At 34.7% G+C, this 26,889-nt stretch overlaps 1 protein-coding gene across 1 annotated transcript in view; it reads right to left on the minus strand.

Annotated features, from left to right (window-relative positions):
* Positions 1–26,889, minus strand: part of LOC148955758 (exportin-4-like) — a 79,809-nt gene that overhangs the window by 14,593 nt on the left and 38,327 nt on the right. Inside the window, exons 7-11 of the mRNA XM_089104147.1 lie at positions 18,605–18,774; positions 9,946–10,129; positions 7,927–8,044; positions 4,769–5,125; positions 1,579–1,736 (exon numbers count right to left, since the gene is read on the minus strand). Coding sequence (XP_088960273.1) covers positions 1,579–1,736; positions 4,769–5,125; positions 7,927–8,044; positions 9,946–10,129; positions 18,605–18,774 — 987 coding nt within the window. The remainder of the gene's footprint in view (positions 1–1,578; positions 1,737–4,768; positions 5,126–7,926; positions 8,045–9,945; positions 10,130–18,604; positions 18,775–26,889) is intronic.

A 26,889-nucleotide genomic window follows, 5' to 3' on the forward strand; every position in this document is an offset into this window, starting at 1 on the left:
ACATGCAAAACTAAGCAGCCAAAGAGAAAGTAGGACAAATAAAAATAATGAAGAAAAAGGAATTTTTGACTATTCTACCTCTACTCCAAAACATAGGCAGAATGTATGGTATAGAATACCCATAAGTATTAGTTTTTATATTTTTGTATGTTTTAATTCTTATTTTGTGATTTTGGAGGATTGACTTATCATAGCAGGGTAAGATAAAAATTATAGAAAATATTTGCTTGCTTATTTGGGATAAGTAGTCCTGTCCATTTTAAATTTGCTTTTTTCTGACTTGGAATTTGACTCCGTGTTTATTAAATTAAACTGAAAAAAACCGAAGATATGAGAAAAACTTCTGATGTGCACCTAGTGGACGCGTTTTCAATCGCAAGGGGTGAACTCGATCAATTACAATAGACATCAGTGCCAAACAAATTCCACGGGAAGTAATTACTAGCACTTCTTCGTCCCAGCCTTTATCTCTGTACACCCCTATGATGGAGCACCATTTCCACAGATGCCACTAATTTCAAATTTCCATTTTTTTTTCTTAACCCTTTATCATACCCTGCTACGATAATTCAACCCCCAAATCCCTTTTTTTCTTCAATCTTCTTATTTGTTTTACTTCTCCTTTGGCTGCTCAATTTTATATATGGGGGAATTTCAAGGGGGAATTTTCTGGAGGAATCCACCTAGAACCGTCCTTAGGCCCTCTGAAATCTAAAGATGCTTATGACAGTTGTATGAATTTTGTATTTTATATATGTTTCACATACTTTAGTGTTTATTCAATGTTATAACCCCTCCCTAAATGTCAGTCCCTTCTTAAAAGAATTTCTGTATATTTGCCTGTCTCTAGCTATTTTCTGAGTCAACTATAAAGATTATAAATTTAGTCACTGAGCCATCAATATGAAATAAAAAACGAAAAAGAAACAAAAACGTTTCATTCTAAGAATATTGCAAATATTGATAATGGTGAGGAAATGGACAGACTAACGCAAACTAATTCACTTGCGGCACTGATCCTGTTTCGAGTCAGACAGACTTGACAGTGAACCAAGATAAAAACTAAAAAGCTTCAGCAAGATAGTTATGAAAAGCAAACGGAAAGCAAAAAAAAAGAAAAAAAAAAGAATAAAAGATGAGCAAAAAATATAAGAATTAAGAATTGTTTCAGAAAATGGCCACAACCTTGCAGTTTAGCAAGACAAGAAAAAAACAGAATTATTAATGAAGTGTTCTAACATTAAGTTTAAACATTTTATTTTTCAATTATCTCACTGAAAGTACAAAAAAAAAAACATATTTCAACGAAAATACCACAAAACGTATTCTACGAAATCTAGGTAGGGAGAGGGGAAAACTCTTGGGGGGGGGGCTAAATAAATTATAAACAAGCAAAGCCCGAAAAGCATTTATAAGGGCAAAACCAATGTATATTAAGGCCTTCTATCACTCTGTCAGGGCTTATCCTTGTTGAATGGGGACACTAACCCCAAAATCACATTTTTTTTCTAGTATGGATAGCGAAAAAAAGAGTAATTATAAAATGAATAAATAAATAAGACAAAAAAAATTGAGTACCTTTTCCGTGTGAATTTCAGCAACATAAGTGATGGTTTTGAAAAATTGCTGGCACAAAGAAGGAAAGCGTAGCAGTTCCAAACTCAAGAGCGGCATTACTATAAACAATCCATTTAAGCAGACAGCAGATGCACTCATCTTTTCCACGTCAGCTGGTTCTAAAATACAAGATAGAAGTCACAAAATATTCATAAGTACTACGTCCCGTAGAGCTCAGCCTGTAAAAACTCAACCAAAATTATAATCGGCACCATTATCGTCAGTCCCAACATTTTCAAAACTACTCAACAAAACATTATCCATGTACACTCCCTCCATCTTTCCGGTGCTATCTCCATCAGTTTTTCATGATGCCATCATCACGAAGAGGTGTCTCCTTGACTGAGCTGGTCAAGGTCTAAGGTTAATAATTAAAAGATAATCATGGTGGCAATGATAGCTGCAACCTAGTAAAGAACGAGCCATGGCCTATAGTAACCGAAAGTTTAAAATGCGCTAAAAAATGGCAAGAGAATAAAATCTACCCCCCCCCCCTAACCTTTTTACTAGCACAGATCACCCATCTTGCCCTTAAGAGGTTCACTGTTCACCAGCAATAATATAAACGGGTGGGAAGCTACGGTTGGTATATTAAATTTGAAGTTGAACCTCTTCCCTACAACTGGCTTTAACCTATCAAAGAAAAATGTGGGAGGTCCCTCTATTGTATTAGCAGCTTCTCATTTCTTTGTGTTTAATTGCAACACCCCATTGAGTCCCTTAATTTAACTGGCACCCCCTCCTGAGGGTCAATACTATCAGCCCAAACATTTTGCGGGTTGAGTTTTACAGGGTTGACTTTATTTTGGATGCATTAAAATCTGTTAGGGAGGAAACTACTGGGAGGGTGGAGGGGGAAAATGGGGGAAGGGTTGAGTTACCCTTCCAATATTATTGAACAGGGACGCCAGCACAGATGAACTGTACCTCTTGTGCCTCTCTTGGGGAGGTTTGGTACTACATAGCACTTAATTTGCATATTAATTTTGCTTTCTTTTGGCTAAATCGCTTTCTCGAAATTTTGTTCTGACGTACCTCACTCTTTACGCTAAAGTTCGAATTTTGTTCGAATCACAAACCTTTTCGAAGAAATGTGAATTTTGTTCGAAGAAATAATGCTTTGACATTGTGTTGAAACAAAACTTTAATGTTTGTTGTAACTGTACGGGATACAAGACCGTTCGTTCAGTCCATGAGAGGTACTTTTATTTACTAGGGGGGGGGGAGCTGTCATTAAAAGAAGAGCCATAAGAAACAAGTGTATTGTATAAATAATGCAACTTTATGGGTAACATCATACAACAAATGAGTAAAATTGAGTGTTTGTTACATTAACCTTGATTTATATTGATAATTTATGAATATTTAATTAATCATAAATTAATGCATCAATTAATCTGGGATTATACATAAATTAATTACGATCTCTAAAAAGTATAAGGATTTCAACCTTAAAATGCACTGTTTTTTTACCCCTCCGTTAGGGGAAATCCCGTGACCTTAAGGATCAGAACTACAGGTCTCTACCGGTTTACATTGTTGTCAAATACTGATTACAGTTTTACAACAACAGTTTTAGCAAAAGTGTTACTTAAGCATGACCAAAATAGAGCTTAAAACTGCTAATCGTGCTTTGCTTGATCAGAACAATTAGGTAGAATAAATTAAATCAATTAAGTAGCCTAAACGAATTAATAAATACACATAAAATAAATAAAAATATTAAATAAATTAATAAAAAAAAAATTGAATTAAACAAAATAAATAAATTAAACTAAAAAAACTGAATATAAATTAAATAATTCCCAAATAAAATTATGACTAAAAATTTAGATGCATATCCATCATTCTTCAAACAAAGACACTCAAAAAGGGAATGGAATGTTAATAAAAAATATATAAGATGATGGTTCGAAATTATGATATTTTCACTTAACAAACAAAGCTTTTAAAGTACGATAAAAAGATAGTACGGAGAGTGGGTAGTGGGTAGTAAGTACCCTCTTTAAAATTTTAAATGTTGTAATTCTTAGATCATTATTCATCTTTGTTTGGTGACGGTTATTATTTTATGTTTAAAAAGACGCATAATCACATGCAATTGCGCAGATATATTTTGCTGCAATGCAATGTCCCAATTAGAAATTTTAAGTTTCTTAAAAATTCAAAATAACAAATTTAACGCTTTATGTCAAATTTATCTTAATTTTTAATTTGAATGTACACTTTAAAATTTCAATTGTTGCAAGCTTTTTTAATGATTCATCTTTTATCGGCGATAATTATTAATTTATGTTTTAAAAAATTCATAATAACTCCCATTTGGACAACAGTATTTTCCGTTTTAAAATAGCTTAAGTTTTTCCAAGTTTTTCAGGTTTAAATAGCTTAAAATAAATATAATCCATTGATTTTTTTAGGGGTGGGGGGGTATAATGGGAATATAATGGTAAATAATAGAATATTCGGTACTTGCGTATTATATGGTACACACTCGAGAAGTGAAGTTAGGTTAATCCTAGTAATATATACAGATATATGACGAAAATACAATATTTTGGAAACAAAATTATGAAAACTACAACAAAGAATTATGGTAAGGGGCGGCACAGAACGTATTATATTAAATACCTAAAATAACCCAACCAAAATATCCGTCTCTATATATTAAATATTTAATAAAAATATACCTATAACGTAGATTATCAAATAGATATATCAGTAAAGGAAAATAGAAAGTAAACATAACTTAAAAATAAATCCCATACCCGGCATATTCTTTGACGAAAAAGTAAAAAGTAAATCCATCGACACCTTCAAACCAAATAGAAAGCAATAACTAGATATTCATATCTATCAAATAATATCAAATCAAATAGACATACCAGTAAATGAGAATAGAAAGTCAGAAGATGACTTAAAAATAAATCCCATATCCAGCACATCCTTTGACGAAAAATTAAAAAGTGAATCCATCAAGATCTTCAAATCATGTAGAAAGCAATAAATAAATATTCACATCCGTTAAATCAAATATATATATATATATATATATATATATATATATATATATATATATATATATATATATATATATATATATATATATATATATTAGTAAAAGAGAAAAGAAAGTAAATAGATGACTTACCACTAAATCCCATATCCAGCATATCCTTTGTCAAAAGATTTAAAAGTAAATCCATTAGCATCGTCAGGTCATTGAAGAATTCATCTTCAGCGTTTTTCTCAACCGTCAATCTTCCTTTTCTATGTTTCGCATAGACTTGCATTGATTCCAATGTGGAGTTGTAAAATAAACTTGTGTCCCTTTCAGAAAGGAAGTGAAGGACACTCTTGGCACAGCTGATTAGAAAATCAAGGACAGACTCAACGAGTAAGGTGTAATTATGACCTTTGTCAAGAACTGTGACGAGGTCAGGTAATAATTCTCGAATGACGGGGAATACAGATGGGGCAGAAGTAAGCTGGCATCCACGGACAACACCTAAAACACATACATAAGAAATTGGTATAACCAAGGGCGTATCCAGGATTTTCATTCGTGGGTTACAAAAAAAAAAAAAAATTAAAAACCGCATCAAAATTTATTTATAAGCATTTAGTTACGCTTTTATGACCCGGACAAAATTCAGGGTGATGGTTAAAACTCAGTACTCCCTCCCCTGGATACGACCTTGGGTAGAACAAATGGGCAGCAGTAATTCCATAGTTTTATTATACTTAAGAGCTACATACTATTAACTTAAGAGTTCCCCTCAAACTATCACATACTTTACAGAGGGGCGCCAATTAACGAATTGTAGAACGACAGGGGGAGGGGGGGGGTAATGATCTTATTCTCGATTCTTTTTGTGAAGATACAAAAGGAGAGAGGAGGAAATCTTTTTGTGAAGAAAATTTAGAAGAGATGAGGTTTTTTTTTTCATGGAAATACAAAAGAAAGTATTTTCAAATCTAGGGGGCAATACCCTGCTCTTCCCATGGTGAATACTTAAGTTTGTTATCCTAATGTTGTGTAAGTTTTCTTTGCGTCAATAATAATAATCTTTGTATTTTACTCTATTCTTAGGGGTTAGTATTTAAGGTTCTGTATTTTAGGGGTTCTGGCCACTCCTCGGCCCTCCTACTGATGTTTGTTTGTTTTTTCAAACCTACTTGAGCTTCGGTAATAAAAAGTGCGTCTCCTCCAACACTTCTCATAGGGATAAGATCCCGCAACTAAGCAAGGGGATAAGGGTGTCGGGTCCAGGCTGTGGAACTGAAAATATAACTCAGAGTATGGCTTACACCAAATAATAGGCTATGCGAAAATTGTGGTTCGATCTTAATTTCCAGATCCGTAATGAAAGAAAGATTAGGTTAGCTAAGTCATATTTTGCGAATGACGGATGACAGATTGTCAAAGATTGTGCTTTTTGAATATCCATCCGGAGCAAAAGGATAATAAGGCCAACCGCTAATGGGTGAGAAGAGATCATAAGAAAGGATTTAAAGGAAATTGGAGCTTTATAGGAGGGAGTAAGGAATGAAGCCTTGAATTATCCGTTCAAGGAGGCTCTGGACGTATAATTTGACAGTGCATGTTTCAGAAGATGGAGAAATCGCACAATTTTTTGTGGCCCGAGTGGCAGTCAGAAAAGGGAGATAGTGAGATCGCCTCCGTTTTATATTTTGCTTGGCCAGATACAGTGAAATCAGAAGGTGGTTGTACTTATTTCTGATACAGGCAGTAGTCAGAACAGAAATTCTATTGCTACTGGAATGCTGTCTTACTTTTTGCCCCAAGGTGCTGTCAGAGACCTAGAAGTAATTGAGCAGAAGTTTCTTGAACCAGGTCACACACATCTAGAGTGTGCTCCAGAGCATGTAGGTATAGATAAAGGAAAAAAAAACAACAAAAAAACAACAACAACATTCAAGTCAACGTGCCTGCTGACTGGACAAATGTCATCAGGACTGCCTGAGGCAAGCTGCCATTGAATGCTTCATCCGATGAAAAAGGAAGAAATCTTCGATTTTGCTGAATTCTTCAAGGAAATCTTTGTCAGAAGAAACATTGATGTTGCCAAAAAAAAAATTCAAGTGGACTTAAATCTGAGGGGTTCCAGTCCCAGCCACGCCATTAATAAAGCCAAGCAAGATTACATCAGTTCTCTTCTTCCCTTCATCTCAGAGGATTTCTGTTGGTTCTACAGATATGACAAGGCGCTTCGCGGGTATATCCCAGACGAAGCTGAAATTCCCAAAGAATAATGTTCGTACTTTGATTGATTTTGGTTCGTTTTATACATTGAATTGATGATTTGCAAGTGAAAAAATTAAAGTTTTATAGGATTTGAGTCCAATTTTCGAAATAAAAAATTTAAATTTTGAGATAGTCGTCTCGCAAAAAGGGCTTGGAATTAGTCTTTAAAGTTTCAAGTTTCTTAAATTCTGATTTGTGAAAAAGATTTTTTCATTTTCCTCTCCTGTAAAATTAGGAAAAGGGGACTTAGGCCCTTTTTGCAAAAGATCTCGGACATTTAAAGCAAGAATCCCGAAGCAAAATGTTATTCTTTTTCGGTTTTACTTTCTATTCCCTATCAGTATATCTTTTTCCTCTTCTTTTTCTTTCTATTTTTCTACTTCCTTTTTCAGATGGCAACAAAGCAAAACAATTATGTAGGAGTTTTGAAAAAAAGATATTTCCTATACAATAAGCATTTTAAATAGCACAAGACAAGAAATCCTAAAAATAATTGTCTAAAATAAAATCATAAAAACCCGTGTTAAGAATCGACATGAATAAGTGAATTTTCCCACCAAATATTAAGCTGTCAACATCACACCGAGCGTACATAATCGATAATCCAATTAAATATAATCGATATGTTGATAATGATGTTATGAACATCGTATCGAGCGTCAATACCCGATACTTTTGTATCAATTAGCTCTAGTTGTGGGATTTGTTTAGCGAAAGTTATTATTCAATATAGAGAGATTCGCTTATGCTCTGAGTTCATTTTCAATTCTAGCAGAATGTTTTCTAAATTACTATGCAAGGTATTATAGCACAAAATCATAAATTATTACATATATATAAATTATCATTAACTCATAATATATATTCATATAAATAATTAGTAAAGAAACAACATCTAAATTATAATTATATAAGCCACTAATATCATAAGCAACATTCAATAATATTATATACAGCAATTACAAAAGCAAATCCTACACTAGATATTGTATAAGAATGTGTAATCAATATCAAAAATAGTCAACTGAAAAAAACATTACCAGCCAAAGATTCAAGAGTCAGGACAATTCCGCTGCGGACAGCCTCTTCGTGAACAAGACGATCAAAATTCCCTGTTCTTACGATCTCAGAAAACCTCTCTTGAAGGGATTTAGGAACCTAAAGAGAAAAGAAAGAATAGAACTGGGATATTGAAATTTATTACAACGATTATTTTGCTTTTATTTATACTGCGCTGAATTTCTTTTTCCCTCTTTTTTTTAGTCTTAAATTCGAGGCGCCAGGTACATCTAAACATATGATGTGCCACTAATCTTTTACATTGTTCATTCACAGAGTTTTTTGATGACCACTGAACCTTCTTTGAACGGAGTCGAGAAAGAAACATTTACGGATAACGTCCCCAGGAAGATCGAAGTGCAGCGTCAAATGGAGTTGTTCTTCAAATACTCTATTCTCGTCGTGTCATTCTTAAGATAATAGGACTGAAATGTGTGCCTTCGTGCCTATCTTGACGGTTAGGCAACGGGGGACACAAAACGAGAAAGCTTTAGAGAAGGAGGTGAATCTATTTAAAAAATAGCGACGAAGAACTTCCCTGAAGTAAGGATACTGGGACTGTTTTGAAATTATTTTAAGTTTTATTGGTCGTATGTTGTTGTAAGTATTTCTACTTTTATATATTTATGTTTTGCTGAGGACGGTCCTTGGACAAAGGGCCGAAATATCAATTAAAAAAATTTATCCACAGTCTTGCGAAAAGAATTCCCTATTCTTCTTCTTGTTTTTTTTTTTGTGAATTTATGCACTTCCATTTTTTTGTCATTTTCCAAAGCTAGCTTGTAGCATCTTACACTCTTCTGGTTTTCCGATGCTCTTTTATGTTTTACACCAAACAACAAACTTAGTGTATTTAATCTTGTCTTTTTTTATTAACTTCTAGGCTCACAGATTCCCCCCCCCTTCTCTCGAGGGTCCAGGAATCAGGAGGCTCCTACCCCATTGTCTTGGAATCGCTATGCTACTTGTTCTATTTTATAACAGATAATTTTCAAATAATTTGCCTCGTTTTAATAGTTTTGAGGAGTTTTTACAGCCCCTGACTATCAAAACATTTCCGCATGGTTCGTACCCTACCCCTATGCCCTCACCATAGCCATTACCATACCATTATACCCTCAGAGGGTAAAAGAAAAGACCCTAACCCCTCGCACATACAATTTTCATCTTCGTAATAGTTTGTCTTCCAATTTAAGGTTAGTCCTAGAGAGGATTCTGTAACGAGAGAGAAAAACAGCCTGTTAGCATAATTACATATTTTCTTTTGTCTTACTTTTAGGTGGAGGGGGAGTTGCTGTTGAACGAAGGTTTGAGTTATCTACATTGGATATCATAAATTTCGCGATGAGGAGGCTGGACTCTTCCCCTAAGCACACAGCGGTCACTGAAACGTAAACAACAAAAGCATACTAGCCTTTTTTGCACTCTGACGTAGCGACGAACAGTTTTGCCTTGCTTCTCCTTACGACAGAACAACTTATATTAATTTCAAGTTATTTTCGGTAACGTTCCCCTACCGAGAAAAGCAAAATAGCCCGCTAATATGGTTGCACGGACAAGGTCTAGTACCTGTGCGTGGTATAAACCGGGAGGGGGGGGGGCTTTCCCAGGAAATGCAATGTCACTGAAATGTAAATCTCCAATAGCTCGTTATCCTCTTTTTGCAGTTTGACGCTACAACCAACGATCTCACCTGCCTTACATAACGTTCCCAGCGTGCTGATAGTCTTAATGCATCACGTTATGATAAACACAATCTCTATTACTTTGAGGGTGTTGTTCCTAGTTTAAGGGTGTGCGATCTTCCTACCGAAAAAAGAAAACAGTCTGCCACTGCGGTTGTTCAGTCTGCCACTGCGGTACGCTTGTACTATCTAGTTCATGTGAATGGGATACATTCGGTCGAAACTCCCCCCAATGTACGCCACAGCCACTGAAACGTGTATGTTAATAGCGCATTACGCTTTTTGGCACTCTGACGTCGCGAGGAATGGGTTTACCTGTCTTATATAGTATTCCTCGGCATTCTCTTCACCATCTTGCCTCTCCTTATGACCTGCTCCAGCCAAAGTCAGCCCTTCAAAGAAGCGTTTTCGTGAAGAACTTGATAACTGACTTATTTCTGATCCAGAATGAAGACGAACTAAACTCCAAAATGCACCACTTCTTACTACCATTTGTTGCCTGAAAATATATTATATATAAATAATATGTTATATTTAATTTTATATATATATATATATATATATATATATATATATATATATATATATATATATATATATATATATATATATATATATATATATATATTGAAACCAAATGGGAGAAATGAACCTCACAATGTGACTGTAATTGGCCTTTTTCCTGATGTTCTTGTTTCTTTTACTGATGACAGTAGACTTGGGACTTCCGAATCAGAGCTTCAGTTAAATCTAGCAAATTTGTTTCAGAGACGAATTCTATGGTTTAATACCAAATATCTTACCTTAAATTTTTCTAAGTCAACTTTTGATTTTCTCACAATTTTCGCAGCTTTATCGTCAGGTGTCTGAAATTCATCTGTCAATTGGGACCCTTAGTAGATTTAAAGATATGTTGATATCTTTTTTGAGGTCTAAAAATATGTTTTGGCATGTTCATTTTCTGAGTATTCTTATTTATGAAAAACTGTTTTCCAAACGTGACATTGATTTGATTAAAATGAAGAATATATGCACAAGAGTAAGGACAGGTCGTAAGAAACAATAATAATAATAAAAAAAAAAAAAACTAATTGAAAACAAAAACGGTTTTAGCCATGTATTTGGAAGGTTCTTAAGCAAGGGCATCTAACAGTCGAAGTTTTGTGAAAAGTTTTAATCTATTCAAACTTCATTTAAAAACAAACAAATCTGTGACAACCCTGTTGGGTTGCCAATCTTCTGTGGGAGCGAAACAAGTGTTACATCTTTAAGCCGATCATAACATACTTGTACCGCGTCATTTCAGGTCAAGGTCGGAAGGACATATTGACTAATACGAGGGCTATTTAGAAATTAGGGAACGTTTTGTAATAAAACAAAAACTAGGTACAGGAAAAATATTTTATTATATACATCTGAAGAGTGACTAAAATGCTACTTTTCTACATAGTCACCAAAAAAATTAAGGCACTTATCATAGCGGTGGACAAGCTTCAAAATTCCTTCGTCATAGAAATCCGCCGCCTGCGATCTCTGCTGCTCAGTGACGCTCGCCCGGAGCTCGTCGTCGTCATCAAAACGCTGTGTCGCTAGCCAGTTCTTCATCTTCGGGAACAAGTGAAAATCACTCGGTGCTAGGTCGAGACTGTAGGGTGGATGTGAGAAAATCTCCCATTTGAATGAGTCAAGACGTTCTGCAGTTAAATTTGCCGTGTGAGGTCAGGCATTGTCTTGGAAAAACAAAATTTTTGACGATAACTTTCCTCTGCGCTTGTTTTGCACTACTCTTCTAAGCTTGTGCAATGTTTGGCAGTACCGATCAGAGTTGATTGTTGCACCACGCTCAAGAAAGTCAATATGCAGCACACCTTGTCTATCACAAAAAACAGTAGCCATAATCTTCCTCGCTGATAAGGTTTGTAATTTTTTTTACAAACCTTATCAGCGAGGGGAACGGTCATCAGCGGAGGGGAAAAAGGGGGGGGGAACTTGTGTGCCCCCACTCCATGGACTGCAATTTTTTCTCGCAATTGACGTGCTTCACCCACGTCTCGTCACCCGTTACGATTCGATCCAGTAAAAAATCACCATGTGTGTGGTAGGCGTCAAGAAATGTTAAGGCTGACCTTTATGGAAGTCTGTAAGCATTTTTGGCAACCATCTTGTGCACAAAATTTATGGTAGCCAAGCTTGTGAGTCCCAATTTCAAACAACAAAGTCCGTGAAACTTGTAGGAAGCAAAGCGAAAGCTCCGTTTTTGGAAGCGATGGTTTTCACGAATCTTCTCATCAACTTTGGCGAGAAGATCGTCTGTCACAATGCTCGGGCGTCCACTCCTCTCTTCATCATGCATGTTGGTTCGGCCATTGTTAAACCGGATACACCATTTTCGCACTGAACTTTAATTCATTACGTCGTTGCCATACACTTCGCACAGTTGCCGATGAATTTCTATCGGTTTTTGCTAACAAAAACCGTATTATGGATCGCACTTCACAACTGGCGGGATTTGAAATTACAGCACACATTTTAAATTGGAATATTGGGAAAACGGGCAGCGCGGAAATATTCTCGTTCTGAAGGCTGGATGCCGATTGAAGCTACGAGCAGGGTTGCCACCAGACCAAAAAATTTCGTAACGTCCGAACTATTAAAAACGTAACTTTTTCGTAACTTTTCATAGGAAAGTCTTATTTCAAGGCAAGTACCTTGATGTTGCTATCAAGAGCGGTACTTAAAAGGGGGAGGAGACATTTGCTACCTTTATAATCTGAAAAATACATCTTTAAGTAATCTCATTAAAAATCCTCCCTCCAACTTTTAAAAGGTGCCTACAAAGTATATAATAATAACAATTCATGCTTCTTTACCTTCAGGAAATTCCTGATTGTTCAACTGTAAGTGCTGCTTCCAGTTTACCTGCACAAAAGAAACACCCCCCCCCCCCGATGCGTGTATATAAACCCAGGCTACTATTTTGCTTATTTTGTTGTTGTTGTTTTTAATTGCCATTATTGGTGATTTAAACCAAATTGATGAGTAATACGTACAAGATAAAAGGCAGGTCAATAAACACAGGACAATTTAGAATTTTTCAGAAAAGAAGATAATCAACTATATTTTCTTTTATTAAATTTCAATAAAAACGATCTTAATAAATCCTGCTTCTTAAAAACACCCAAAAAAATAATTTTGATCGCTCCCTTGAAACAGTAGTTATTTTGAATATAATGCATTTTTCCGTTTGTAATTTTAATCGTAACTCCCAACCAAAAGCAAGCAAGAAATAAAAGAAGAGTTCACACAATTCAACCCCAAGATCGTTATCCCAAAGCTGTTTTGATGGGTCTCACAAGTCCAAGCACGTACAAACAATAAAAAAATAAACTCATTTTCCAAATGAACTAAAAAGTAGAGAATTATTTTTTTCTCAAAAATATATGAATATAATCGAACGTGAGGGGCACAAAAAGCATTGGGTTTTACATATCATAAACACCAAATTTACCAAGGTTTTAAATCCATAAACGGAAGAAGTCGATGAGTTGAGGAAAACAAATAAAAAAGAACAAATTATACAAAAACGAATTGATTTTTTGCCCGAATTTTCACTTATATTTATAGATTCTGAAATTTTTTTTATTATTTTAATTTTCCAATTAAAAAAATATAATGTCTCATCCAAGATTACAGCCTAAGTTAAAACAGTCTCGGGAAGTGCTTTTACCGTTGTGGTAAAAGTGATAAAAGTGATAAAAGTGATACTGATAAAAGTGGGAAGTAACTGAACATTCGGAAGCGGTTGAAAAATAGTTAGCAAATAAAAAAAATTGTGTGACAATAAATAAATTGAAGATGGAACAAAAAGATCAATGAGTTAATATAAACTAACTATAAATGATTTAAAAAAAAAAATTGGGGGGATGATAAAAAACCTATGATTTAATAAAAAAATGCCGAAAATTTCGAAGAAATTTACATTTTCAGGGAGTTGGGGCCCCAGTGCAGCCTACGTGGTCCCTATGAATCATTTTTTAAGTGAACTGTAAGCCCACCCTATACAGATACATGACTGTGTATCTTCTTCATAAAAATTGGTACTAGTCTAGTTGTCTTTTTCTAAAGCCAAATATTTAGTGATTGTCCTTTTCTGAAGAAAACATGCTAAACACACAACCAGTACCATTAAATTCTTTATTTTATACTATTTCCAAATACCATGTCCCCTTTTCTCAAAATACACCCATCCCCCCCCCCCGGATGGTCCGGGATATAGCCCTACGAATATGTTAAAACAAATCAACCAATAAAGTTCTTACTTTAAAATATGAAAGAACACGAAAGAATATAGCAAGAAAGAATGTCATCACACGATTCGACACAACGATGAAATGCATTTATACAGTAATATAAGAGACCTCAGATGGGGAGGGGGGGGGAGTATAATGTCAAATTAGTGACCATGATATTTGGAAAAAGTCTAGCATAAAATCGAAAATACCGGATCAACTAACCCACCCCCTCATTAATGCTAAGATATAACCAAAAAATGGCTCATTTTTACAGTTTCATATATTTTGTCAATATCAGCTAGTTCATAATCCCATATAAAAAGAGCTAGTTTTGTATATTACCTGATATTATGTCCAACCAATCAGAAGGGGGATGAGGTCGTTACGCAAAGAATTGTGATTGTCTGATTAGATTAAAATACCGCGATATGAAGTATAACGATACTCATGTCAGTGTAATTAAAATGGCAACAGCGGATTTTCTTATGGGAGGGAAAAAATAGATTACTTAGAAAATGTGGAACTTACTCATTGTTCAAAAGCGTAACATTAATTCAAAAACGTAACAAAAATGGTACGAACGTAACCTCGGTGGCAACCCTGGCTACAAGCACGCACACAGCAAAACAAACGTTATCGCCACGCGCCTAGCGGCGTCAGACGGAAACGCTCCCTAGTTTTTGAATAACCCTCGTACTTACTTATTTACTTACTTGTTGCGCGTTCAAGTCGCATCCAGGATCATAGTTGCACCCAGCAGACGACGACATGTCTCATTCCAGAGGTTTCTCTCGACGGTGGCAGGCTCTACAACATCCAGCCACCAACGATTCCGACGAAGGTCTTATTTTCAGAACCCTCCGATTGGCTCAAAATCGAACTTCACCGTCGCGAGCCGCGTCTTCTTTTGACCCCCTATTCTCTTCTTCCATGCCGGTAGTGGTAGAGATTAAAGGCATCTTTTACTTATATGGTCATCTGATCTGCGCATTGTGCGGCCAAACCATAACAGTCTCCTCTGCTTGACAATATCGGAGACAAGTGGGCGATCTCCACATCACCTCCCGACTTTTTCGTTCGAGATTCTATCTAAGAGGCGGGTGCCCAGGATATAACGCAGGCATTTGTGGCTGAATGTATTCAAGATCAACGCCTCGACTGTTTTCAGTGACCACGTTTCACATCCATTGAGGAAAACAGAGAGAATCATAGCTTCATACATTCGGAGCTTCGTCCACTAATAATTCACTAATCTATAACAATAGCCTTACTTCAGCTCACCTCTGGTATCTACAAGCTCAATAAAAAGCTGTATTGTTTCAAAATAAAAAACAAAAAACAAGGAGCTGCTCCCCTCATTTTCTTCATGTGGGATTTTTTCATTCTTTCAGGATACACGTCAACGGGGAGCAAGAGCAAATCATTTCTAATATACTAAAGTACCTTAAGTTTTAAACATATATCTAACAAGAGGGACCAGCCACATTGTGCACACAATTTTATTATGATTTTATACACTTTTAGCGCTACATCATCAATTTTTTTAGTTCTTTCTTATACCACTCTACCATTATGCACACCACCCTCCGCAAAAATCTTTCGTTTAACCCCCTTTCGACCTTCTCCAGCCGTTAAATTAAATTTCAAACAACCCAAAGGGCGGCTCCATTCGGAATCAAGCCGGGAATTTGCTACGTGTAAAGCGGGCATGACAACCACGCTAAAGAATCAAGGAGGCACACTTGTGCCTCTATAAAGAGGCGACCCACCACAATGTTAAGTGATTTCCAGTCCTAGCGGTCGCAAAGAGACAGTGGAAATCGTATTTTGTAGCCCAAGCTCAAATTAAGAAACGTGCAATATTTCACCCCCTCCAATTTTATCTTCATGGGTAAAAGTAGGCCGGAAATTTCGACCCTCCGAGCACAGCCCCCCTTTAACGTTGTCCGATTGGGTTGAAATTTAAAGATTAAGCTTTCCTAGGGCCCGGGAGCTTATTCTCGAAATTTCAGCTCAATCCGATCACCCCTTCCTTGATTTCAAAAAACCAAATACAGCCACTTAAAGTTCAAAATTTTTTTTTTTTTCTTAGCCACGCCTACAGGCCACAGTTGGCAATTGATCCGGGTGAATGAGGACTCATTCGAAGCAGAATTCGACCTGTTAGGGCCTTTTGATATTTTCAGACCGAAAAAATTATCCCCCGAATTTACATTTACGAAAAACCTCGTTTTCCTATAAGAGCCCGCTATAAGCGGGCTCTTGTCGTTTTCCTATAAGAGCCCTCGAAAACGCGGGCTCGTTTTCCTATAAGAGCCCGCAAGCCCGCAAGCTGTCAAATCAGCTAACAGTTAGTCAAGCAATAATAAGTAATAAACTTTACAAAAACGTGCAGAAATTATTTGAAAAAAACTACGTTTTCTAAAGAGTTAAAGAGGCTGAGTTGCAAGGTCGAACCTTAAAACGTACAGGGATTAAGAGGCACAGTTGGGGGGCCGCCGCCCCCAAACCCCGCTTTCGCAGCCTTTAAATAAAAAAAAAAATTTTTAAACTGAAAGTAAGGAGCGACATTAAATCTTAAAACGAACAGAAATTATTCCGTATATGAAAAGGGCTGTGCCCTCCTCAACGCCTCGCTCTTTACGCTAAAGTTTGACTTTCTCACAACTCTTTCTTTTAAACAATAAAAACTTTAGCGTAAAGAGCGAGGCGTTGAGGAGGGCACAGCCCCTTTCATATACGGAATAATTTATGTTCGTTTTAAGATTTAATGTCGCTCCTTACTTTCAGTTTAAAAACCTTTTTTTTTATTTAAAGGCTGCGAAAGCGGGGGTTTGGGGGGCGGCAGCCCCCCAACTGTGCCTCCTAATCCCTGTACGTTTTAAGGTTCGACCTTGTAACTCAGCCTCTTTAACTCTTTAGAAAACGTAGTTTTTTTCAAATAATCATTTAAATAGATCTTATGGAAATTACAAATCAAGTGCAAGGATTTTAAAATTTGTCTGCCACCCCTCCAACCATCCCTTCTTGAACTTCACCTCTCAGAAAGGATAACCAGCGCCAAAAGTAGCAAACACAAATAGCTCTCTAGTAGGTAATATCAAAAATATTTAATCAAACAGTTCGTGGTAACGAACTGTAAGTAAGGAGCGACCCGGCTCAATAGTAAGCGAGACTCTAAAAATCAGATTTTAATGCTGATTTCAAATATACAAGTTTCATAAAGTTTAGTCCTACCCATCAAAAGTTACGCGCCTTAGAAAATTTGCCTGATTTTCGAAAAAAGGGGGATCGACCCCCTAAAATACATGGAACCTTATTGAAAATTACGCCATCAGATTCAAGATATCAGAGAACCATGCTCCGGAGGTTTCGAACTCATGTCTCCAAAAATGTAGTATTTTTTATTTTTTTGCCAGAAGAAAGATCACGGATGCGTGTTTATTTGTTGTTTTTTTCCCAGGGGTGATCGTATCGACCCAGTGATCCTAGAATATCTTGGGAGGGCTCATTCAAACGGAAATTAAAAGTTCTAGTGCTCTTTTTAAGTAACTGAAAAAAATGGAAGGCAAATAGGCCCCCTCCTACGCTAATTTTTTCCCAAAGTCACCCGATCAAAATTTTGAGATAGCTATTTTGTTTAGCATGGTCGAAAATATAATAACTATGTCTTTTAGGATGACTTAATCCCCCAAAGTCCCCGGGGGAGGGCTGAAGATTATGAACTTTACCGAATGTTTACATATAGTATTGGCTATTGGGAAGTAAACAGACGTTTTCAGGGGGGATTTTTTCTGCTAGTGTGGAGGAGGGGGGGGTCGGGTGGCTATGCGGGAGGATCTTTCCATGGAGGAAGTTTTCAAGGGGGAAAAGATATTGCTATGAAGGGGGCGCCGGATTTTCCAGCATTATTTAAAAAAACGATAAGAAATTAAATAAAAAAAACTAACAAGTTTTTTTAACTGAAAGTAAGGAGCAACATCAAAGCTTAAAACGAACAGAAATTATTAAGTATATGATTGGGTTTACCCCCTAGTCAATACCTCGCTCTTTAAGCCAAAGATTTTTTAGTACTTTCATAAGAGCTATTTATTCTAATTAACGGCCCTTGTGATTAAGGGGTCATTTTTAAAGAATTGGAATAAAATTCGAACTTTAGCGTAAAGAGCGAGGTATTGAATAGGAAGCGAACCCCCTAATATAGGTATTAAAATACATGAATATAGAAGGTCGTTACGTAAGTTAATTCGTAAGTTACGTATATTTATTACTAATAAAAACGTTCGTAAATAAAATTAAACAACTTTCGAGAAAGCCATTTAACCAAACAAAAGGAAAATTAATATGCAAATTTTTTTTTAATTATTCATGTACGGTGAGCCAAAAATCAAAACCTGTATTAATTCAAAAACCTTCAAAAATTAAAAAAAAAACAAGTTTTTTTTAACTGAAAGTAAGGAGCGACATTAAACCTTAAAACGAATAGAAATTGTTCCGTATATGAAAGGGGCAGTCCCCTCCTCAACGCCTCGCTCTTTACGCAAAAGTTTGACTCTTTCACACAACTCTTTTTTTTTAACAATAAAAAACTTAGTTATGCTTGACACTTTTAAAGGTACAGACTTCTTAATAAAACTATAAAGACTATCGTGTCTGTAATTAATGTAGGACATTAGGCTTACTTTTCTCTGGTGTTTACCAGTCCAATTAGAAGCTGCACTGTTTCAGAAACCAGTTCCTGTTCAGCAGGCTGGGTTCGTAGATTTGACTCGATTTTATTGAGAAGAAAACCTATTATCCATGATGAAGTCTCTGAATCCAACTTAAATGCTGCGCTCAAGACCGGACTTACCTTAAAAAGACAAACAAGAAAAAATATATTGAAAAGAAAAAATATATTGAAAAAAAATATATTGAGACTCACATTCAACGGATCAAACTTGCTACAAGAAAATTCATCTTCTCTAAAAAGGTGAATTTATGAAAAAAATTTAAATAGATAAATTTGGTAATTTTTTTTGAATAGGTAAAATTTGGCACTTCATTAAATAAGTAAATTTAAAAGCTCTCCAATTTAAAGTAACTCCTCTCACAACATGAACAAGTTTTGAGTCTCTGAATCCAACTCAAATGCTCAAGACCAAACTTGCCGTAAAAAAAAGGAAAAAAAAATATAGACTAACTATCAACGGATAAAACTTGCTATATGGCAATATATCTTTTTCAAAGAGGAAAATTTGGTAATTAAATTTTGAATAGGTAAATTCAGTATTTCTTTTAAATAATTAAATTTAAAATTTCTCAACTTAAAGTAACTCGTCTCACAACATAAGTAATTTCTGACACCCCATTGGCTCATCATGACAAATCGAAAAATCGCAACGAAAAAAAAAACAAACAAGAATAGCCATAGCTAGTGAAAAAAGATAAATAAAATACAAATATTATGGTTGAGACTTCCGCTCAACCGTCATCAATACAGAATTAAGAATAAAAATTACAAAATAAAGACAAGAATCCATTGGACAGACAAACCTGAGAAATAAACACTAATACAAAAATCCCCCTTTCTAAGCAACGACTTTCTAAGACTGAATAAAAAAAACGATGATTAAAGGCTCTTCAGACTTTCAATTTGGAATTCATTTTATGTAAGGCGTTTTTGGAAGGACCTCTTTTTGTAAGGTATTTTGAACACTAATCACTTCCCCGGCATGGTATTATCAGAGATCCTAGTGCAAAATACGAAAGATTGGAATTAGTATGTTCATTATAGACTGGGCTCAGAGTATCTTCAGTATCAAACAGTTCGTGGCAACGTTGGTTTGCTTTTTGTCACAGTTCTTTAAGAAAGACTGTTCAAAAAAAGGGCCATTGAGTTTGAACGAGAAGTATTCTTAAAGAGCTTTAAGACTTTGGCGTAAATAGCGAGGGTTGAGGAAGGGGTAGCCCCCCTAAAGGAATAATTTATGTCCCTTTCAAGTTTTAATATTGCTCCTTACTTTCAGTTGAAAAAAAACTTTCACTTTTGTTTAATCTCTATTAAGGCCGACTTCTTTTGTTTATATGCTTCTTGATTTCAACTGCCTCCATGAAAAATTACGTGAGACCTTTATCGGGGGGAATAATGGGGGCGTTATTAAAACAAAATGAAGCGGTCTGGGTAATCATAGACGTGGTGAGCAAATACACAATCATAATCCTCAAGTTTTGCCACAGGTTCGTGGCTTTTCCGATTGAAGATTTGTGTTTCGATAACCTCTCTCTTCTTTGTTGGTGGATCCTTCCAGTACAGAAACAACCACAAGAACCGGGAGTTCAATAAGCATTACGTGGAATGGGGCTGCTTTTATCCCTGCTACAGTTAAAAAAGCAGCAGTTGAAGTTGAAGCTGAAAAAGCAGTAGTTGCAGTTGAAAATTGTATTTTGTTTAAACTTTTAAATGAGCCATTAAGGTTAAGTTTTTTTTTAATTAAAAAAAAAAAAAAATCTAAAAAACATAGCCTTATTTGGCTGACCATCAAACAATAAACTATAAAAATGTGGTTCGATCCCACTTTCTAGGGCTATAATAATAGGAAGTTTAAGGAAATTAGGGTCAAGTTTTACGCATGAAGGGGGGTAGGTTGTAAAAAATATGCCTTGACCACCACCAATGTGGGGTCAAGCAAAAGCAGAAGGTCCTCAAACGGGGTGGAAAGAAGTCATAAGAAAAGATTGAAAGGATATTGGAGCTTGATGGGGGAAAGTAAAAGTTAAGGCTACGATAAATTGAAGAAAGGAAGAGCGTGCAGAGCTGTGTTGGACTCGAGTGGCCTAGTGAGGCAGCGTTGCCTTCCTTCGGCTGTATTTTTGGATACTGTTCTGGCTTTAACTATTTTCTTTAGTAGTGGGCGATCATACATAGTTACACCCTCAACCAAACACATATTTATTGTGGCATTAATAAAGAAAGAGTTTTTTTTCTCTCATATTTTCTTGTACAAAATAAACCCTTTGATCTGTTTTACTATTAGTTTTTTGTTTATTTTTCCTTCTCTTCGTTTTCTATTCATATTTTTTTTATTCAAATCTGGGCAATAATTTTCTAACACATATTCTAGAACATCAGTTGAATGGACAAACATACAGTATTTTTATCGATTCCTATTTTTGCAGTCAATGAAAATTTTATATGATTTTGCTAAATAATTCACTGATTAAGCTATTTCTTATAAATATTTAAATGAATTATTTTTTTTAAATGAATCGTAACCCCCCTCCTCACAAAAAAAGTTTCAGGGCAAAGAAATGCCACATGAGACATTACAACAGAGACGATCTACCAAGCACGATAACATACTAATGATAAATTATTATCAATAGTTAGAACATGGCCCTTATCTTATAGAATCAAAAAAAAAAAAAAAAAAAAAAAAAAAAAAAAAAAAAAAAAAAAATCGGCGAATTATATGGGAAATATAAGGAATCATGGACATAAATCTCGGCATTCCAGCCGCGAAGGTAAAGTGCCCAAGGCACGTAATAATCACGGAAAAATACGTAAAAACATATTTGAATGTTATAATTATGCTGTATTCTTAAAAAAAAATCTTCAATCATTTCAATTAATTTTAACAAACTTCAATTAATTTTAACAAATCTTAGCGTGCCCTCCTTGTGCTTAATGCATTTTTTGATGACACAGAAATCTTTCTTGCTATTGCCAAGTTTAAGATTAATTTTTAACAACTCCTAACATGACTTAATAAATCGTGATTCTATCAGTAATAATGTTACCATAAACACAGCATCAATTTACCTTCATAATGTGTCCTTGACACACAAAGTTGCTAATAAATAGTAAATTAATAAAAAATACATATTTCTATCCGTGCAGTTTATATTGGTGAACTTCGGCATTTTAGGTTATTTTTTTATAAAAACCTATGCTCAATATATATAAAAAATTGTAGTTAAAAAAACTAGCCTTTTGAAAATCTAAAAACTCTTTTTAAATTAATAGTTTTTTGAATAAAAGTTATTTTTTTATTCTATATCTGAGGATCTCCAGCGAGAAGTATCAGAATAACATTAAAAAAAAACGAATTATAACAGGGAAACACTTTATAGAATATTTCTCGTCGGATTTTTTTTCCTTTTTTTTTTAACTGAATGACCGATTGGCGACGTCTGGCACCGTCTATTGGCGACGTCTAGCACCGTCTGGCAAGACGTCTATTTACTGGAAAGTCTCCGAAAGTAACTAGGAGGTGTTGGAGAACAAAAAGCAGCAATTTAAATATTCAGGATATTATCAAGACCATTGCTTCCCATAATGGATCCCACCTATTAACTCATATAGTATCCCTTACCACAAAATTTAAAGGATTTCCAGGGTTTTTCTATAATATTCTACACATTTTCACAAAGGTTAGTTTCTCTGTTTTTGGGTCTGGGTCTTCTGCTTCTCCCCCTCCGCCGCAAACCAAAACTCTTCATCTTCGAAGGAAACAAAGAAAATATTTACAAACGTCTCGAAAGGGCAGAACTAATACCCTCTTTCCCTCCTGCCTGTCGAAATTGCACAAATCAAAAGGCTGCTGCACTGTCGTGACATGTTTACCAACTTAAAAGGGGGGAAGTAAAATTGCAGTTTCAGGGTTTAGCTTGCAGCTTAACACTGTTTAGCTTCGCGGTTCCGCTTTCAAATTATATTTTAGCTGTCAAGACAAAGAAAGCAATAAAAATAAGCAAAATCCAACAAAATAAGAAAATCTAGGATGGCAAATCTAAGATTCAATAACGCAATTCAGGTTTGTTTTCTGTTTATTCTGTATTCAGTTTTCAGTTTTTTTGTATTCAGTTTTTTATGTTATGAATCCTCACTGCTTGAAATAAAGGGAAAACGAGTCAAGTTGAAAATTGATTTTGTGAGACAAAATTGAATTTTAAAAGAAAAGGAAGAAATCTTAAAGGGAAGAAAAGGGAAAAAAAGGAAGAAAAGGAAGAAATTTTAAAGAAAAGGAAGAAATCTTAAAGGGAAGAAAAGGGAAAAAAGGAAGAAAAGGAAGAAATTTAAAAGAAAAGGAAGAAATCTTCTTTCTTGGGCTGCAAGCGTCACAAAAAATATATCTTAGCAGTTATTAAGTAAAAAACAACTAAAGCCTTTTAAAATGAAAAAGAATTAAAAAGAACTAAAAAAAACTGAGAATAAAAAAGACAAGAATAAAAGATGAAAGAAAAAAAGTAAAAAATAAGAATAAAATAGAGGTGAAAGGCCCCATGGTTTTAGTATTTACAAAAGTAAAATAAGATAATTCATTTAAGTGTCTATGTTAAAAAAGCCAAAAGGCAAGTAAGTGGAAACACTTTTTCCTGAGAGAGAAGAAAAGTGGAAACCAACAAAAATGAAAAGAAAAGAAAATACTACTTGAGAGCGAAATAAAAAAGAAGGAATTTACATAGGATAAAATGAAAATAAACTAATTATGGCATAAGAAGAGTAAAAGAGTTAAACCAAATAAAGAAAAGAATAAAATATAAAAGAAAAGGTACAAAAAGAATAGAAAGATATGGAAAAGCAACGTGTCTTTGCAGTTACTAAAGCTGCATAGTATAAATCATTCAAAGTATGAAAAAATCCAAAAGACAAGAAAGTGGCCACACGTGGGTCTGAGAGAGAAGAAAAGTGGAATCAAACGAAAATGAAAAGAAAAGAAAACGCTACTTGGTGGCAAAATAATGATTTACAGAGGATGAAATAGAAAAAAAAGAAAAAAGAGCAAAAAAAAAGAACTTAAAAAATAATTGAGAACAAAACTTTAATATGACTAATCATTTAAAGTATCTAAGTCAAAAAGCCAAGATACAAGAAAGTGGAAATATTTGGGTCCAAGAGACAAGAAAAGTGGAAACCAACGAAAACGAAAGGAAAAAGACATAGGCTACTACTAGGTAGCGAAAATAAAAAAAATGGAATAATTTACAGTGGATAAAATCACCCAACATTATTATGGTAGAAAAACAGCAGAAAGAAAAAGATTTAAAAAATGCTTAGGAAAAGAATAAAAGATGAAAGATAAGCAAAATACTAACGAATAAAAAGAGATGGAAATGCAGAATGGTCTTGATAGTTACTAAGCTTTAACAGAATGAATCATTTGAAGTGTCTATGTGAAAAAAGCCAAGAGACAGAAAATTGGATAAAAAGGGGGCTGAGAACAAAAACAAATGTTAACCAACAACAATGAAAATAAAAGAAAACACATCTTGGCTGGGTAAAACAAAACTAATAATTTACAGAGGGTAAAATAAAAGGCACAAAATTATGCTAGAAAATGATTAAAGAAAACAATACAGAAAATAATTAGGGAAAGAACAAAAGATTGAAGAAAAAGATAAAAAACGAAAGAAATAAAGAAAATGAAAAACAGACGGAATCATAGCATGATATTCGCAGTTCCTAACGTTTAAGACAAGAAACACAAGTAAAGTGAGAACCAACAAAAATTAAAAGAAAAGGGAACAAAAGCATTATTATAGAAAAAATATTAAAATAAAAGATAAATAAAAGAAGAAAAATTAACGGAAAAAGGTAGAAAAAAGAAAAAGAAAGAACAAAAACAGGACGAAAATGCAGCATGGTCTTCGCAGTTACTAAATTTTAATAGGATGTAAAAAAAAAAGCTATTCACTGCTGTCGCTCATAATTACAACAATAACTCTTCATGAGTTGCAGCTTTACAAGCACTTCCGTGACAGAGATGCAGATAAATTTGAATTTAATGTTGTTAATTAGCTACCTATTTTTCAAAAGGGAGCTACTACATCAATCAATGGATAAAAAAAAAAAGTATTTTTGATGTCAAAACTAAACCAGTCAATAGCCTTGACCTACAGGTTTTTGCACCAACTTGAGACCTCAGTTTTTTCTAGTTGGGGAAAAGGTATATTTTGAAAGTTGAGGTAGACAACATTAAGTTATGGGAAAAACCATTTAATTAATGGAAGGTCAGTACCAATAGTTCATCATATAACTTATTATACAAATATGCTGATGAGCACTAGTATGCACACAGATGGAAATTTATTAAGGGCAGGAGTACCAATGAGGGAGGGGGGGTACAACGTTAGGGCGTTTCCTTGCCCCTCACCCATTATCTTTAACTATATGTTTTTATCCTATTGAAAAAAGTCCTTTTAAAATTTCGTCATTTAGTACCCCTGATGGTTGGAGGGGGGTGGTTAAATTTTATAAAAAGTAAAAACAGGGGAATTATGTAAAAGCAATAGGAAATACAAGGGGCAAACTTTTGAAACACAAATACAATCCATACAAAATGAGCAATTTAAAATGAACGGTTGATGAAATACATTTACAATAAGCATAAAATGTAGATTCTTATGACGCATATATTATTTGTACAACCAAAGTGTTGCAAACCAGCCGAAATCCGCAACAAAAATAGGATCCATGCAAAAATGAGCGGTCGAAAATGAACAGTTGATGAAAATTAGACATTTGCGATAATTGTAAAATGATGATTCCTATAGCGTACATACCAAAGTATTGCAAATAAAACCAAAATCCAGCAACACGAATAGTCCATACAAAATGAAAGGATCAAAATCAATGGTTGACTAAGATTACATATTCGCAATAAGCATATGATGTCTTACATTCATTTAGCAAGAAGTAACGATAAAAAGACTCATGAAGGATATCAGATAAACAATTTTTCAAAATAGTTCAAAATAATTCATCCTGAAAGCAAAGAAAAACAAAGATAAAAAAATCTCCGAAAAATGAAATTTGTTTTTTCCCCGGGTCACTTTATTTGTATTTACTTTATTTTTTCCTCCTTTTGACCAGGCCACTTGGCGGGGAAGAAGTGATCATATAAACTTTCAAGAAGGCTCAATCTATTGGAAATTAAAAGTTTTAGCGTCCTTTCTAAGAGTCAATAGTGATTGGAGGACAGCCCGCCATCCCTCTGTACCCTTTTAGCTAAACCACCCCATCTACTCCCAAAGGTATCCGATCAAAATTTTGAGATAGTTATTTTGTTCACAATAGTTGAAAGGTCCAACAAGTATGTCCCCAGGGATGACATGACAATATATGTGTCTGCATATTATTCTATTTTCCCATTGGTCTCACTGTTGGGAGGGAAGGTATGTTTGATCCTGGATGTCAGGAATCCTAAGGGTATTAAGGCAAAAATTTCAGGGAATGATGAAATAAAAAAAAACAAAAAAAACGCTAAGTGAATCCAGTTTGTCAAAAGAACGTATCTGCAATATCCCAGGAACGGCTAAGGCTATTCAGCTGAAACTTTCAGTTTTGGGAATACTGAACTAAATCAAAAGACACTAAATCAAAGATACTTCTGACTGCGACTACTTGCGACAGTGACTGCGACTGCAACTACTAAGGAAAATACATTTTAAACATTTCTCTATTAAAGGGTTAATAAATTCAAAATTGCTGAGACTTTTAGGAATTAATATTAATATATATTAAACCGTCAACCTACACTTCATTAGTTCATTTCAGTATTCTTGGTTCTTATGGTGAATTTCTTTCTTATTTTTGGCTGTTGTTGTGACAAAACAAGCATATAGCTCGAAACAATAATTGTTTTGGGCAAAGAACAAATAACATTCTGGTATTTAAAAGACATACGGGAAGTTAGCCCTGCTCTTGTTTGTGGCAATTACGGCTCGTTGTATGACTAGATTATTTATTGTAATTTCTGTCCGTTTTGGATTTCATTTATTTATTGATAGTGATGTATGTTCATTTTAATCTTGAATTACTATTTGACCTTATTTTTACTCGTCTTAGGTTGAACGTAGCTCTTTACGCTTCTTTGAATCGCTTCTTTTAAGGAAAAAGTTTTTAAAATGAATTAAAAAACCAACGGACGAAATATAGGCTCAATCAAAGTTGTATAAGACTGCACATGCAACCAAATCCTAAGAC

The sequence above is a fragment of the Artemia sp. Qi Xiang Cuo genome, chromosome 2 (genome assembly GCF_049724085.1).
Source record: "Artemia sp. Qi Xiang Cuo chromosome 2, ASM4972408v1, whole genome shotgun sequence".
Lineage (NCBI taxonomy): Eukaryota > Metazoa > Arthropoda > Branchiopoda > Anostraca > Artemiidae > Artemia > Artemia sp. Qi Xiang Cuo.